The sequence below is a fragment of the Melanerpes formicivorus genome, unplaced genomic scaffold (assembly GCF_026170545.1).
Source record: "Melanerpes formicivorus ecotype bairdi unplaced genomic scaffold, bMelFor1.0.p_v2 SCAF_4, whole genome shotgun sequence".
In the NCBI taxonomy this organism is placed as follows: Eukaryota; Metazoa; Chordata; class Aves; order Piciformes; family Picidae; genus Melanerpes; species Melanerpes formicivorus.
The window spans coordinates 22648740-22666317 of NW_027142356.1; the positions used below are offsets into that span (position 1 = coordinate 22648740).

At 47.1% G+C, this 17578-nt stretch overlaps 1 protein-coding gene across 3 annotated transcripts in view; it reads right to left on the reverse strand.

Annotated features, from left to right (window-relative positions):
* Nucleotides 1-2161, reverse strand: part of TMEM131L (transmembrane 131 like) — an 84201-nt gene extending 82040 nt beyond the window's left edge. For all 3 annotated transcript variants that reach the window (XM_068137258.1, XM_068137259.1, XM_068137257.1), the window contains exons 1-2: nucleotides 2011-2161; nucleotides 1560-1630 (exon numbers count right to left, since the gene is read on the reverse strand). In XM_068137258.1, coding sequence (XP_067993359.1) covers nucleotides 1560-1630; nucleotides 2011-2134 — 195 coding nt within the window. In that variant the 5' untranslated portion in view covers nucleotides 2135-2161. The remainder of the gene's footprint in view (nucleotides 1-1559; nucleotides 1631-2010) is intronic.
* Nucleotides 2162-17578: the final 15417 nt, after the last annotated feature.

Here is a 17578-nt window from a genome sequence, read left to right on the forward strand (position 1 = left end):
CCCAAGTTCAGAGGGGAAAGCCACACAAAACAGCCAATGCACCACTAGTACTTAGAGATTGGTTCATCTGGCTTTTAATGTCCGCCTTTTACTTCAGTAAGCCTGTTGCTACTTTGATGCATCACTCTGTCACAACTGAAACCAGAAGACCTGTTTTCTTTCCTGCCTACATAAGGCAGAGAAGCAGCAGCCTCAGCTTCACCTTTCACTGCTGCAAGCACTGGGCAGAGCCATACACTCAGCCATGCCCCAAATTCATGGTCCATTCACGCCTGGTTTTCCTTCAGCCATACTACAGATTATTTTTACAAGGATGCTCAAGAACAAAGTGTTTTCCAAAAAGACCTAATCTCCTTGGGAAGTAAACATCATGTCACCATCACTCAACTTGCGGCCCTATGAGAAGCAACTACAAACAACTGCATTACACAGTTCTACATCTAATGCATATTAATGTCTTCAAGGCAAAGAATGCAGAAGCAAAAGGCCAAGTTCCTTAGGCATCCCTGGGCACAGAGACGCTGCACCTTCCCTTAGCTTACTACTACATCTGCACTACAGAAATTCTGAATTAATATTGTATATAAAATTGATAATGATTTTGTAACACCATGATACAAAATGCTGGGCCTGAAAGCTGCATCAATTGTTAGCTAAGGAAAGAACGAACACTTCTGCTATTTTTCCCTACTTTAATGGGGCTAAGCACTAAACAGAGAATGATCTAATGGCTTAAAAGAAATAAATTACCCTCGTTTCCCTCTCAAATAAGATGTTGTCCCTAAGGACTCTTTCTTCCCATTTACGAGCCTGGTGCCTTGAAGTCTAGGAAGGCCCAGCTCAACATATGGCAGAGTCCATCAGTGCAAGTTAAATGACTGCCTCAAATGCCATAAACTCCAGACCACTGCTTCCAGCACCCTGCCTCGCTTACCAGCCTGGCCATGCCTTTCACCGTACTGACTCTGCTTGCCAACACAGAATTTACAAAGCCTTGTTAGTGCTTAACAAAAGCAGCTAAGCAAAACAAAAATGTGCTAGGACGAGAGGAACGACATCATAAATGATGTGTCATTTGAGGGGGAACAATGGCTTCACCTGAGCAGGTCTGAGACATAAATATATTCACCATATACATACACAGTATTTACGGTACACAAATGCATTCATTTTACAAGTACAGAGAGAACGGGAAAACAAACAAATAAAACCCCCAAAACCCAAGAAGAAAAAGGAGGCCGAAAAATCAGGCTGTTGGTTGCAGCCCAGAAGAACCGGGGCACACAGAGCGAGGAGTCGGAGGAACCCCGGTGGTGGCTGCAGCTTGACCCCCCTGTCGCTCCCACACTCGCCCCCCGGGCATAAACACCTCCCCCCCCCGGCCCTTCAGGGCCTCATAATGGTCCCCGACTCCTCTCCCTCCACCCCCCAGCTTCTCAGAACCTCATAATGGCCCACGACTTCTCGCCCCCCGGCCCTTCAAGAGCTCATAATGGTCTCCGACTCCTCGTCTCGACTACCCCGGCGCCCCACCACGACCAGCCCCGGCGCTCCCTCACCTGGACGGGCAACAGTAGCTCCCCCTCTTCGGCTTGCCACAGCTCCACCACGCCGGGGATGGGCTCGATAGCTGCGAGGGCAAAGAAAGAGAAACCGCAGATGAGCCGGCTGGGTTCACAAGGGCGGAAAGCAGAAGCCCGGCCCGGAGCCTGCAGGCAGCAGCGGCCCGGGGCTCCCCGCGCCGGGACAGGCCCGCAGAGACGCGCGGCCCGGCTGACACAGAGACGCGGAGGGCACCGCGAGACGCCGGACCGGGAGCAAGGAAAAGGGATAGGACCCGCGTCCCAACTCCCTTTTGTGTCCCCAGGGCTGCCACCGCGGCGGCTGCCACCGCGGCAGCCGCCCGAGGGAACGACGGCAGGGACGACGGCCTCACTCGCACGCCGGAGCGGGCAGCGGCAGCTCCCACGCTCCCTCCCCAGATCCGACTGGCCCCGTCGGCGCTCTCACCTTGTCCCTGAGCCTCCCCGGGGCGGAAGCAGGGCAGGAGGACATGGAAGACGCCGAGCAGGAGGTTCATGGCCGCGGCCGCGCGGCAGTAGCCGCCGTGCTGCGGGTAGCGCAGCCCCGCCATGCCGTGCCGCGCCGTGCTGCGGCTGGGCGGGGGTGGGGGGCGGTGCCCACAGCGTTCGAGGACACGCCTAGGCCACTCCGCGCGGCTGCGCGCCGCCGCGCCACACCCACGGGCACGCCCCCCCCGTCCCGCCTCCCGGTATCGCCCCACGCAGATGGCGCGTGGTTGGGGGCGGCCGCGGCTGGTGCCCTCCCTCCGTGCGGGATGTCCGGGGCTGGCTGCTCCCCCGTTATTTTTAGGATAAACGCATTAAAAGAGCGAAGGAAGCAAACTACAATGCAGCGCGAAAGGGGAGGAGGGAGAGGGACAATGACCCTAAATGAGCTGCGGCCGTGACCCCGGTGCAGGGGTCTGTATGGAGGATGCTGCTGAAGTGAGCAGCGGGTGTACTTTTGGGGGCAGCGGGGCTCGTGTGCTATTCCTCGGCAGTGCTGCGCTTCGGGGCGCGTCCCTGGTGCCCATCGGGTCCCGTTTGGTGTCGAGACCCTGGGGCTCGGCGCGTCTGCGCTATACGATATTTGCAAACCGGGAGCGGAGAGCAGAGCCCAGCAACCACATGTGCTGGCCATGCGGCTGCAGCGTGTGCCTCACACGCCCTCCCAGTCGTATCATACAGCGGTTGTAACGTTTGCTCAAAAAATAAACCCTCAAATGCTTGAGTCGCTGGAAAAAAAAAATACAGTATTTCTGTAGACTGGGGCGGGGGGGGGGGGGGGGGGGGACACGGGAGGTGGGGTAAAAAGGAAAGCAAATGCTCTTCTAGTACGGTTTGCACACACCAAAATTTAATCTGGTTCTGTCTTTATGGATCACATTAAGTAAGTCACATAAACAATGGAAATATGGTGCTTGCCCACCAAATGCTCATAAAGCAAGCCACACAAATTACAAACCCCACTTTCAGCCCTGGGCTGAGACAGTACTCCAGGCCATTTGAGACCTTGATGATCCCCACTGGCAGCAGGAGAGCTACACAGTAACCTTCACCACTCAGGAATTATAAAAGCTTCTCCCTGAGGCCGTCCAGGTTTGACTAGAGGCAAGGGTGGGTCTGCTTACGGCAAAAGCAGTACTGACAAAAGCAGTACTGACCGCTCCCCACAGTAGAAAGCTTTGGCGTTTGGCAGTGTTCCATAACAGCCAATGTATGGCAGCGCAGTCATGTCTCCTGCCGATACCGTCCTCTGGCTTTGTTCTCTTCCCCTCATTTTTCTGCTCTCTGCCTGTTAGATGGGTCTTTTGTTTTACACCCTGTCCCTCTGCGTCTTTAATCATATCACACATGCTTACACACACACCACCAGAGGAATGATTGCCCCGGTGGTATGGACGAACTCCATGACAACCCTCTCTGCCTGTGCCACAGAGTACCCCAGAGTGCCCCAGGGCTTGCACAGAAACAGCACCTTTTAAAATGGGGGTAGTTGGTTGGTTTTCTGCTGGCAGACGTGCAGCCATGCCTGATTAGCTGCTTTAGCAAGAAAGGGGGTTGTAATGGCATAAACAGCCCCACCCCAGGGGCCACCCTGAGCATACCATGCATTCAGTAAGGAACTGTTCTTGCCACTTTTGGAAACGTTGCCGGGGGAATACCAGTTAGAGCTATAGCCCTAACATTGTTTTAAATTACTAGCTTTTTCTTGATGATTTTTTTAAAATCCGTGTCAGCACGAGCTGAGGATTTTTCCTGTCTGACACTAGAAGTTGACTGTGTTTTCGGTGTCTGCAGAAAGGGGTCTGTCTGGCAGTACATAGGGGTTTAGAGGAAAGCTCTCCTAGGCAGTCTTGAGTTCAGTTCTTGATCTGAACAGGTTTTTAAAGGTTCACAGTATCACAGGATGTTAGGGGTTGGAAGGGACCTCCAAAGGCCATTGGGTCCAACCCCCTTGCCAAAGACAGACCATAGAATCTAGCACCTATCACACAGGAACACATTGATATGGGTCTTGAAAGTGTCCACAGAAGGAGACTCCACAACCTCCCTGGATAGCCTGTTCCAGTGCTCTGTGACCTTCACAGTGAAAGAAGTTCGCTCTCGTCTTGAGGTGGTGTTGAAAGATATAATATTTCCTCTATTTATACAGAATATGGCAATATTAATAAAGCTATTAATAACCTTTTATTAATATGAAAATTGCCAAAACATATCAAAAGGTTCAACAAATGGTTAGAATAAATTTACAGCGGGAATGTGCAGTATTTGGGCAATTATAACAATTTAACTATTTTATGCAAACTGGGAGGAACATAACAGAAAGAGAATACCCGGGGAGCAAAATGGCGCTCGACCACATGGGGTGGGGGTAGACTCGACAGGAACCGTTAAGCCAAAGAAGCAATGAATTAATTACTCACAGCTGGTTGTACCCATGTAGGGAGTGCTGCTGCTGTGTATTAGAGGCTTTGGGGCGCTCATGCACCAAGCACGGCAGGTTGCCAGCAGAAATGCCACACGGTTTTTGATGGCTGGTCTGGCTTCAGCAGATGGCAGGCTATTAACGATGCTATCATGACAGGCACTTGCTTTGTCCTGCAGGAAACTGAGGCATGGCAAAATCCTGGTCACAAGGGGAAGCAGGCTTGGCTCCAACTTCTAAGCTTGTGGCTTCTCTCGTAGTTTGTGGTGGGTAGGCTCGTGGCTTGATCCCAGCCTCTGGACTGGGCAACCCGAGGCTAGGCAACTCAAGACAACTTCATGCCAGACAAGGTCCAAGCAGATTCAAGCAGGCAAGGCTTGAGCAAGGGCTTGAGCAGAGGTTGAGCAAGGTAAGAGCAAGGCATGAGCAAGGCGTGAGCCAAGGCACAGACGACTGGAAATCAGCCTGTATATAAATCTTGTCCAAAGTTCGACTGGGCCAATAGGGCAACTGAAACCAGCACCTAGATACCCAGTGAGAAGGGGTGTTCTGACCAGGCTGTGGTCAATACAGATGCCCTCACCCCAGATACAGGTTGTTTAGTAGACGTGCATGGTCCTGTCCCCTTTGTTCCTTTTCCTGCGTTACCCTGACTTTCTGCAGGAAGGAGGGAGGAGGGGGGGCCATGTCTAGACACTTTAGGGTCTGTCTGGATTTGTGCTGGGGCCGTTTGGCCCTACTGTGACAAGCGGAAGCTCCTGTGCTATAGTTTATATCCATTACTCCTAGTCCTATCACAGGGTGCAACTGAGAAGAACCTGGTTGGGCAAGAGAGGTGACCTGAGCTCCAGTCTGGGCTGGAACTGAGCTCACCTGTTTCCCCTGTGAAAAGCAAGGGGCACATTTACAGCTTTGGAAAACAGAGGGGGGCCATGAGACTTTCTGTAGTACCGGTACAGCCACTTCAACTTGGTAGCGCAGCTGAACACCTTCCATTCTTGAAGATTTTTCAGATGCAATGATCAGCATTGGGAGAAAATCAGGGCCACGATGCAGCTGTTGAGATTGAAGAGGAGGTGTGTGTTGCATAACAAACATCAGATGGGAGCCGATGACCTAGTTATGTTCCCACTCTTGAGCCTCTCTGCATCACTTAACCAGGAAAATATGCCTAGGACTGTTCTTCATGAATGAAATGAGATAAAATTAAATGTACCTGCTGCTAAATTAATGGGGATGCTCCTAAGCCAGCCCCAGGAAGGCCAGGAGAGTTGTCACCTACCATTGAAGGCACAGGAAGACAAGGGAGGGAGAATACTGGGTAGGTAGAGCAGAAGGGAAGTGGAAGGGGAAGCTTTTCCTCACAGATGAGGCTCAAAGTTACTTCTGCAGTCATAAGAGAATGGATATTTGGGTTCTTTCAGGCTGAAACATCCAACTTTATGGACCTTGGTTGCACAGGAGGGGACCCAAACCTCCTGTGTCTCGCAGTACCCATTGCCCCAATGGTTTCTGCTGCCCCATCTTCTCTTGGCCATGCTTGATGGGTGCCAGCCCTGTGCTCTCCCAGTGAGGGTTCTTCTTCCCCCATAGCCCATAGAACTTCCTGCCACAAGCCAGCATGTGACAAAGAATCATAGAATGGCATAATCGTTTAGGTTGGAAAAGACCTTTAAGATCAAGTCCACCACTGAACCATGTCACTAAGTGCCAAAGCTGCACATCTTCTAAATACTTTCAGGGACTGTGAACTAACCACTTCCCTTTGTAGCCTGTTCCAAAGCATGACAATCCTTATGGTGAAGAAATTTTTCCTAACATGCAATGCCACTCTCTGCTCACATCACATCCCTACCATCACATCCCTCACCATCTAGTTATGCGCACATTGACACCTCACTTTTGTAGCCTCACTGAAGATCTGTCAATGAGAAGGAGCTCTGTGCACAGGACACAGGAGGGAAACAAAGGCTGTGGGTATGTCCCCGCTCACCCTTTTTGCTGGTACTCTTCCATTCCCCGGAAAGTAGTGACTAATCCAGAGCTGATAGACGGACCCCTCTCAACTAGAAAAGCAAACAACTGCTTAAACATTTGGGTGAGGAGCTTGTCAGTAGGGAACCTGGCCCATGCTGCTCCCCCAGCTACCTGTAAATGTGTCAGTGGTCCTCCATAGCTTGCAGAGATATTGACAATGCTGTTTTCCAGTTAGGGAAGAATTTTTTTTGAGGCTATACACGTACTTACTATTCATGTGAAACAAATCACTGTGCTGGCATACTTTAAGATCTTTGACTTGTTTTTCAGTAGTAGGACGTGCTGATGAAATATTTATTTTTACTTTATCCTTTTCCCGTGAACTGCAGAGAAAAAGAGCTGAATTTCACCTACAGCAATCTGGAGATACTGTTGTAAAGTTCTACGAATCATAAAGAATATTGCAGTTAATCCAGCCTTAAATGCCATTACAAATTCCCATTACTTTCAGCATGGGAAAGGCTACTTGGCTTTCAAAAAAGGCATGGTGCTTTATGGGAACACTGGGCAAAATTAACTTCTGGGGGAACTGAGCCCAGCAGAAGCCTTTTTAGTCAAAGTATGCAATCGTTTCATTTGCAGCCACATATTGCACCACGTGGCTTGTCATAAGTATATTGATCTGCTTAGGGGGTTGCAATAGGTACAGTTGGAGAGATGGTTTGCACCAAAGGTGATATGTTTTTAAAAAGAAAGCCCCAGGGAAGTGGTCAGCCTGCTCAGGAGTATTATCTTTACCTTGTCATCCCCAGTCAGATAATCAACAGTCTTAAGCCCCATTGGTATGGGCTAAAATATTCCCATTATGGGGTCTGCAGCCATCTCTGGTGGAGTCCAGGGCTTCTTCTCATCTTCCCCAGCAGCCTCCCCACCTCACTTGGGCTTTGCATTATCTGCCCTGTGGCTGTACATCCCCACACCCACCCTGCACACCCAGGGCTGGTCCTATCAGCAAGTGCAGCTATGTTCAGTCTTCTCTGATAAGGCTGCAAATCCCAAAGGGAGATTGAGGGAGGATAGCACCTTCACTTGGGTCACCCCCTCTCCCAGTTAGCTCATATTTCATCAGAATGGCAGCATTTTCCCAAACACCTGCCACTGGGTGACTAGGCAAATCATCACAAGTTCAGTCCTACACAGGGAAAATTGAGTCCTGCTGGCCTCTGTCATAGAGCTACATGCTCCCCAAAGATCAGCTCATGGGTGAGCACACAGGGCAGGAAAAAGAGATAGAGAAAGAGGACCTGGCAGGGCACAGCCATAAATTTCTGCACTTGGTTCCCTGTGTGAAAACTAAAGATAAAGCAGCCCTCCCTTTTCTCCCCCGTGTTTGCCCAGCTTGCTTGTTTAGCCAGCCGGCTTTCTGGAGCAGAGGTACTTCTACCATCCCAGTGTTTGTGTAACTCCCGGTGGAGCAGGGCCGCGATCTCCATCAGGCTGCCTCTGCATCATTAGAATAATAAAACAATATGGGAACAAGAGATTCTCTCTTCCTCCTGGTGACAATTACCGTCATGCACCTCCCCCATCTCTCACTTCCCCGGCAACGATTTTCAGCAGAGCTCCTGAGTGCAGCTCTGGCTGTGCTGAGTCTAATTCTTTTAAAGTCTAATTCAGCCTGATGAGAGCACCCAGGACAAAGCCTGCCTTGGCAACGTAATTAAAGAAGTACAAATTGTTTCTAAAACCTCATGCTGGCAGGACTCTTGCAATTAATGACCACTTGTCAATGTTGAGGCTTGTCGGGAAGGAATCACTCTCATCTTAGACACCCCATCTGGGTCAGCAGCCCATCGCCTCTTTGGGGACGGGAAAGCGAAGAGGCAGCATGGCACTGCCCCAGTAAGCTGCTAATGACACCATACTCATTACTACGGATGACAAACACTCTGCTCTTCTTTCTAAGCAGAATTTTTGCCAGCTCACTTTGACTTTCCAGGCTGTAATTAAACACAGACAGAAAAATAGGGTGCTTACCTACCTGGCCTACTTTCTTCATTTCTCCCCCTCTCACATGCGTTTTACGTTGGAAAAATCGGCACAGTAAAGCAAGCATCTCTGTGATGACAGGGAAGACTTGATGACTGCAGGAAAATCTTAAGTTATTTTAACAGGGGGGGTCTGTGAAAAGTCAAGGAAAAAAAATCCCAGCTTTTTATGGGATTCTGTCTCTGGAACTCAAATAAGAGAACAGCTTTTTATATATGTGTGTGTGTGTGTGTATATATATATATATATCTCCCAAGCTTCTCTGTGTACTACATTAAAATAAGGAAAGATAGTACATTATTTTTATTTTAGAAAGTGAGGTTACTGTTGTGGTATCAATAACATGCTAGGTAATTCAAAAAATATGCTGACACACTCTGTCCTTTCCTTGCCCTGCTCTGCCTACATTTTTTAGCACATACAGTGCATCCACTTGAAAGCGTGGTGGATCCTTGCACACAGCAGGATTTTGCAGTCTCCTGCGGGACCCACCATGTTACAATAGCGTTCAAAGCTTTATAAGCTTCATTTAGTTCCAGCAAGCTTGTTGGAGCATTGTCTGTGCTTAAAGAGGCATTTAAAACTGAAGCGAAGCTTTGAAAGCTTCAGAGACAATGACGCTGGACTCCCTAAACCCGTGAGTTCAGTGCATGGTTTGAAGTGGTGGCATGATGTACAAAACATGACACGCTGCTCTGAGAGCCCTGTAGTAACTAGGCACCAGAGAGGGGGGGAGCAGAAAATCTGGGGTGCCTGTTGGCTTTCACGCCTGAATATCACACTATACTGAGGGGAAGAAAAGCATCCTTATTTTTTTCTGCCCTTGAGATTTGTACCCATGCACATTTATTCTGTCACTCTGGAATGATTTCTAAGCCATTGCCAAGTGCATTTCTAAGCTGTTACGAATAAAAGAAAACGGTGCCTGGAGCGCACACAATAAAAACAGGCAGCAACGCAGCAGCTGTGCCACGAGGAGATGTCTGGCTTCTGTGACTCCCCCGTCCTGCAGTGTGAGATGTTTGCACATCCCTGGACTGAGCAAAAGGCAGCATTTAATGCAGAATTATGCTGTCTGCGAGCTGAGGGAAATAGCAGCAAAACAGGCACAGTAAAGCCAGGCTTTCCCTGAAAGGCATTTGTTTTTCAAGGTATAGCCCCACTTGTCACCATTTCTAGACAAGGGCATGTTATGTGTATAACCACAGTGATAACTGTGCCAATGGCATCTCAGGACAAGAGGAAGACATCTTTTTGACTACCCTACCCCATACCACCTCACTCAGGCTTTGAAGGTCATCCCCAGGCTTGGGCTGTAGCAGCACAAAGTACCTGCTCCTGCCTTGTAGTACTTCCCTGGTAAAGCCCCTGGTGCTTGGCTGCGGGCAAAAGCTTCTCAGTCACCTCAGCTGCCAGCAAGAAAGATGAAGAGAGTGAAATCCATGCAAAAATAGGAATGATCCATGTAAAATCACACCTGATGGATCAAGTCAGCTACATGATGCCCATAAGCAGATTGAAAGGACTGTCTGCAGCAAACAGGTACTCTGCATGCCAGTTTCGTGCAAAGCCATGAGGCATGACTGGGTTTGGAAACTAAACAGTAAGACAGGATTTAACAGAATGACAAATACTGTCAATAAAAGCTGGGCATACCTTGGTGCTGTGGCAGTGCTTGGAGAGCCACATCATGTCTTAGGGGCTGCACCTTGTTTTTAAGACCACAGTATTTCATCGGGGTGCAGCTGCAGGGAAAGCTCAATGGAGTGGAAAAGGGAGGGGGTGTAAGCCACAGCAGAGTGACCATGTAGTTTAATTTTCAACTTCAATAGCTGTAGGAGGTTGTATCAGAGGTAAAATGTAGTTTCACTTAACCTCAGTCCAGCAGAGCTGTTTTTCACTGCAACTGAAAACATGGAAAATAAACCAGTTGGAAGCAAATAATGGGCAGGGGAAATTTTAACCCAAAGGCGTAAAGCCTCATAAAGGTGTAAAGCACTCAGAATCAGTTTAGAATTGCAGCATGTCAGAAGAAAGCTTAGCTGTTAAGGATGCAGCTGTTCCATGTGTGTGCAGATGCATTTGAGGGAGGAAAATGCACTGATACTGGGAAAAAAAAAAAAGGCAGCACAAAAATCAGGAAGAGTTCAAAATACAACTAAATTGGAAACAGTACTGTTAAAAGCTTACTTAAACACTGTAAAATATTGCTGTAGCTCCTGTCTGAAGTCCTGAAGTGCTACTACAACAAAAATAAACATGCTGATAAAATATTAGAGAGAACAGCCACAGCAGACTCCCAGAGAAGTGAATTTGCCCATGCCATGCTCCAGGCCTGCCTCCAAAGCTGGCTTCCCAGCTCAGGATCTAATGTTAATAGGTTACAGATGTTCTGTAAGAAAAAAGAAGTTAAATGTGTTTATTTCTTTCGTGGTACAGGTCAGAGGGCAGTTAGGGGAACAGTCAGAAACCTGTGAGTTGCAGTTACATGATCAAATAACCCCTTCTGGAAAAAGATGTTGCCTTGCAAAATTATCCCCTGCCCCACAGCCACCCCGTTTTGATGGCAAGTGAAGTTTCACTTCCACCTGAAACTGAGGGGGAATTTAGGTAACTTAGAAAAAGCAGTGTGAAGTGCAGAGTTTGTGAAGTACCAGGGATTTTTCAAGCCACAGTCTTAAGACCATCTCTTTTTCTACACCCTCAGAGAAGGTGGGATCTGGCTGCTGCCCTGCTGAGTGCCAGGGCACCACAGAGCACACACAGGTCAGGCTCTCCAGCTCACTGCCTGTTCTGTGAGAGCTGTTATGAGGAGGCATTACCTCTGGGCATTTTCAGACAACTAGCACAGCTGCAGGCACCACTTTCTCATCAAGCACCCTTCCCCAGCACCTTGCTCTTTCAGTAAATTAAGCAAGGGTCTAATGCTTTAGGGCAAAGAAAAGCCAGAATAACAACTCATCTGACATGGAAAAAGGAAGGAGACAGGACCTGAGCTCAACCCACAGCATCAACAGCACTCCTTTCTGGATGTCTATATTGTGCAGAGCAGTAAAATCCTAGGCAAGAGTTCAGTATCTCAGGATAGCCCTGCAGATACAGTGTACTGAAGTCCTCTCCAGGGCCCCAACTCCACCACCACAGAAGTCAAATGTTCCATGGCATGCTCCTTCCAGGGGTGGCAAGCATGGCTGCCAAGCTACAAACAAGCATTTCTCAAAGGACACAAAATATACATGAACCCCACAGAAAGCTCAGCTAAGGAAATGTGGGTAGGTAATACTTTGCCCTAGGTCAGAAGCCACATCATCCCCTCACTTGAAATGGTTGGATTTCTGTGGAGTCTCTGCAGAAACCTTTGATATGTGGTGGACCCCACAGCACAGCAGAGTGCAGGGGGTCCTGGGCTGCCCTGAGAAAGCCAAGAGAGCAACACTTCTATTCCTATAGCCAGGGATCAGGCTAGATACTTTTGACTTTCTAATCTGCTGTCAAATGCTACCAAGAAAAACACTGCAGAACAATCAGATTATTTGGATGTTTTAAAGATTTTTATAATTTTTATTTCCCAGAAAGCAATTTTAGGCTTGTACATTTCTTTTCATGAAACATCTGCAGCTCCCTGCAACTGTAATTGCTGTCATTGTCTTCTGAACATAGCTTCCTTCCAAATAATTGCAGGTACTTTCAGTTCCTTAGGGGGCACATATTTACCTGCAGGGCTTTACCTCAAAGCACCTCTGCCATTTCCCCAGGGATGTGCTTGCATTCTTCTGCTGTACTGACATCCCAGGGCCATGGTCTTTCCAGGTCTTTCACTCACCAGCTATTCCCAGCAGCACAGCTTTCCCAGCCGGATGGGAAGCTGTATAGCTCCAGCACAAGCTGGATGAGGAGCTGTGTGGATCCCATCAGCCGCAGGAGCTGGGTGCCTATTTCTCCATATACCATGCTGAAAGTGTACTCTTGCTAGGTGCCTGAAGGCCACATGGCATTGCTTTTCCAAGCCTGTCCTATATGCTGGGTAACGCTTAAATGAAGTGGAACTGCAGTGTTGCTCTAAAGGGCTTGATAAAACATTAAACAGATTGACCTCTGAAAACAACACATCCATCCTGAGAAATACATTTGGGTTATTCTAATCACTTACATGTTTACATCCAAAATCTGTTTAGTTTCTAGCAAGAAATAAGAAGATGGCTAACATGCAATATTTCCATAGATTCTGCCAAAACACCCATCTGGTGGGTACAGAAGGATGGGGATTTTCTTTAGGATGTCAAAGACTATCATACAAATAGGTTAAATAATAATGGGCTGTGTTTCTATGTAAAACTGTTAGCTCCCTAACATTCAGTGCTTCAGCTTTGCTCTCTGCTTTCTGTGGCATTATTCCTTATGCTGCTGACTGCACACTTGCACTTACATGTTTTCTTATTTTTTGGCTCAGCGGAGCAAGCAGTCAGCTTTTCCCTCATTCCTGAGGGATATCAGGTTACAACAAGTGTTGCTCTGCTGTTCTATACTGACCCAGTGGCATATTAAAAAACACATATTTTCCATTTGATTTTTCTCCTTGCCAAGGTTGGGTTTAATGCCGCTTTTATTCTCCCACATGCTAGTTACTGTTAACAAGCAACTAACTTATTCCCAGATGTAAAAAGGCAGTCAACAACACATGCTGTATTCAGACCCAGTTGGGGATATAGTCTCTGCCAGTCACAAAAATGTCAGTTCATTCCTAAGGAAGGAAATTTCTAGTGCATCCCTACAACTAAACTATTTTTGAGTGAATATATCTTTTGAGGCAGTGGGCAAAGATCTGTGTAGGGAGGCTTCCTGGCCACGTAACAGCACCCTGCAGCTGTGCACATTCCTGCCCCGCTGATGCCTGCCCCTTTCGCAGGCCCAGGTGGGCTCCAGTCCTGGCCCATGGGCACCGTGCCTGCCCCTCGGCCCTGCTATTGGAGCTCACAAGAGCCACCTGGCACATGCATGGCCATGGATGAGCACCTGCCACTGGAGCTCTGGGAAATGGTCAGGTCCCCTTGCTCTCGGTTTTGTTCCAACCAAACCTGAGCAGCAAGTTCAATGGAAAACCAGCCAGGAACACAATGCCAGCTCATTAGAGGTGCGTGCTGAAGCCTGCCAGGTGGTGAATATCCACCTGTCTTCTCCTTGCCCGCCACTGCCATAACTTAGTTTAGTGGTTTCATCTACGTTCTGCAAGAAAAATGTGAGGATAAAATCCGCTGGGGTAGGTCTGACTCCCCACTGGCATTATCCAGTACTGCTCCACCAGCCTGTACCACCATTCAGCTGCCCAGAGCCCATTACCTGAGCTGAGGAGAAACCTAAATGCCACAAGGCCAACATCTGCCCCTGTTTTCCCTTTCTGCTCCCTCTGATGTAGAGGAGGGGTTCATCAACCCCACACTCTCATGAGGGTCAAGGCACAGCTAACACATGGGGTCACCCCAGGATCTTGTTCTGTCTCCAAACTCCTGAGGTCTAGGAGCAGGCTTACTATCTTGCAGATGTGTGCCTTCATCCTTACAGTAAAAAACAAACAAACAACAAACTCCTTACCAGCAGACTTTTTTTTCCTTGTTTACAATTAGGTTAAACAATTTGAATCATTAAGTAGAACTGATGCTAGTAAAATTCTTTTACAGATGTAGTAGAAAATGTTAGTATAAGAATCTCAAGAGGCAATTTAATCACGTCATGATTCCCCAAACACCAAGAGGAGGGATGTAACAGCATTTCCTGCAGCAAAAAAGGGTGAAAGTTTCAGCCTGAAAATACTTTTGTGATTTGGTAATTGCCATGCATGAAAAGCATGAAGCTAGAAGACTAAATAGGCAGAGAGGGACAGTAAATAATACCATATAAAAGCTAGAAACATGTTTTAAGGAATTATGTTGTCTGTTGGCATATTTAATTTTCTCTTAATTAAGGATATAAAGACACAGGATCACTGCTCACTGCAAAACTCTGAATTGGCTGCTTCACTACTGGAATTTATCTGTGAACATATGATAATGGATGTTCATTGCATTAAGTAGCCATCTTGCCAACAGAAAATATGTGAAACTAAAAAGTCAAAAAAAGTCACAGGATAAACTATTTTACATTTCTTTGTATATTTATATCCTAGTATGACATACAATAGCAAGGATGATACTTCCAGAAGTTAATTTTTTGGTGTGAGTAAGGAGCAATGAAAATACAGAAGCATAGATTCCTCATGAGTCATAGTCCTAGCAACCTGCTCTCTCAAGCAGTTTCCTGAGGTCCTCCTTGAACTGAGGGGCCCAGAACTGGACACGATAATCCAAATGTAGCTTCACCAGGGCAGAGTAGAGAGGGAGGACAACCTCTCTTGACATACTAACCACACCCCTTCTAATACACCCTCACTGGCTTTCTTGGCCACAGGAACATATTGCTGGCTCATGGTCAGCCTTCCATCCACTAGGACCCCCAGGTCCTTTTCCCCATCACTGCTCTTCAGCAGGTCAGCTCCCAACCTGTACTGCTCCATGGGGTTGCTTGCTGGAACAGGCTGCCCATGGAGGTGATAGAAGCCCCTTCCCTGCAGGTTTTTAAGGCCAGGCTGGATGTGGCTCTGAGCAACCTGATCTAGTGTGAGGTGTCCCTGCCCATGGCAGGGGGTTTGGAACTAAATGATTCTTGAGGTCCCTTCCAACCCTAACAGCTCTATGATTCTATGAACCTGAGGCAGGAGTTTGCATGGACATACTCCTAACCTACAAAGGGATTCATCAAGGTTTTATGCCAACTCTGCATCAAGAGAGCCAGAGCATCTTTCTTTGCTTTACACAAATCTAAGCATTTTCACTTGGGAAACATTAAATGTAAATTTTAAAAATTGTGTTTAGCATGACCAGCATGTGAAAATAGACCAGCAAATGCTTGATGCAGCTTTCTAAGGAAAAAGAATGCAAGCTCACCTCTAACTCTCCTGGGAAACCCTCCAACTCCAAACATGAAAACAAGGGGGAAAAGCCCAATGGACTAAACTTGAAACTTGGTTTATTTCAGTTTCTAAGTAGTTGAACATAATGCATCTATCCCTCAAAAGCTTTGAAAGCTGATGAGACCGATTCTCAAGGAAAGGACACGAGACTTTTGTCAAGTCCAAAACAAGTTATTCAGGAAAAAAAAAATATATCTGATTTACTGCTTGTTCAGACTCCACGTCCAATCCAAGATTTTGGTCTCTGAAAACAGTAGTGAGCAAAATTACTTCCATTTAGTTTGCACATTCCTGCTGTTTTCAGAACCAGGCACAATGTCTCCTGCAATAAAGGACACTTTACAATCCTGCTGTCTCTGAAAACAGAAAGCTTAAGTGAAAAACAAAATCACAGAACCTCCCTTATTTACTTGGATTCATCTAACTACCCTAGGAAAGAGACCTGAGACTTAAAACTTTTTATGTTTCCACTAATTTCAGTAGAACTTGTCTCCTGAAAAACTCTGAAAAGAGACAGATTCAGAAGTGCCTTGCAGGGCATTTAGCAGAGCTGTACTTGGAAGCCCTGGGGATGTCAAAGCAGATGCTAAAAACCACTTAATGACCTGCTGAGAGGCTGGGAGCAAAAAAAAAAACCAACCAACAACTGTGTTGGGCTTAGAGCACGTTAGCAAAGCTTCAAGTAGGAGAAACTGCACCATGGAGTAAGATCTTTTCCTTAGTTTGCAGATTAAAAGGAGGTATATATAAAAAATAATGAAAGAAAAAAGGATAGCAGCACTATGATGCTCATGGAGAGATGTGTTCAGGCTGGTGCTTTCCAGAGGCTCGGCTGCAATATACCCGCACTTTAAGTTGAATTTGACAGGAGCACATTTTTCATCAAAACTTCTTTGGTCTCACAGCCTTCTGATGCTGCAGAGAGCTGCTTTTCTCCACAGCAGGCTAAAGCTGCATCTCCCATCTCTTTTCAACACACAACAGCTGTTTCTGCAGCAAGACATTACAAAATATGTCGCACTCAAGGCTTGTTTGCAGAGACTCTTTGCATGACTAATCTCTGAGCAATCACAAGCTTTTCTCCAGAGAAGCTCCACAGTGTACAACAGATCACCAGGCTCTGCCTTGACATCAAGTGGTCTGGCTCAGAGGCATCCTGGGGCTGAGATGTAAGGACACATCAGCAATGAGGGAAAGGTGGGAGGTGTGGTAGTGTTACGCTACTTCCCAGGCCTGCTGCAGAGAGTGCTCCAGCAAAATTATTCTGTTTTGATAAAAACGGTGTGATTCAAGAAGCTTTAGTTAAAAGGTAAGATGGAAGCCATATACCAAGGAATTCTGCAGCACAAAGCTTTTTACCCCTGAAGCAAAAGGTACCAATTTCAACTCAGAAGGCAGAAAGGAGTGGGAGAGGGACATTGTGGGGGTGAAATCTAGGGCACACTTAGAGGAGGTGAATGGAGACAAGAGTCCTGGTTCCCTAGAGATGAATAGGATTCAAGTAAAGAGGGAATTTTATTAGGGCTGAGCAGAGAATTCCTAAAAAGGAAATTATTTTCCTCCTTTTCATCGACAAAAACATTGTTCCAGTGACAGAGTTACCATGGAAACCAATTTGGAGAATAACAAGAAAGCATTTATGGTGCAGAGTTTATTTTAAAGGTTAGTGAACCAGCAGCATCCCATTCCCCTAACTGTATTGATAACCTGATCAGATGGCCCCAATAACTAAGATAACACATTTTAAAGTGGTGTGGAATGGCAATGCTAAATGGAGCTGCCACAGCTTTGTATCAGTCTACCTTTATGACCTTCAAAACTGGTCAGGGAGAGGGGACTCAAGTTTCTCCTAAGACACAGCTTTAACCAGGCTGACTGGCACCGCATCTCTCAGCAAGTGAAAGCCAGAGAGTGGTGAGCACCTCTCCTTGGTTTATTTCAATTAGCCTATCCTTTTCTTTTGTGTCATTCCATTTTACTATGAAGGAAGGGTTTTCTCCTCCCTAGACTGAAAATTCACATTTACAAAATGCAAGCCCAAAGAGAGGAAGGCAGCAC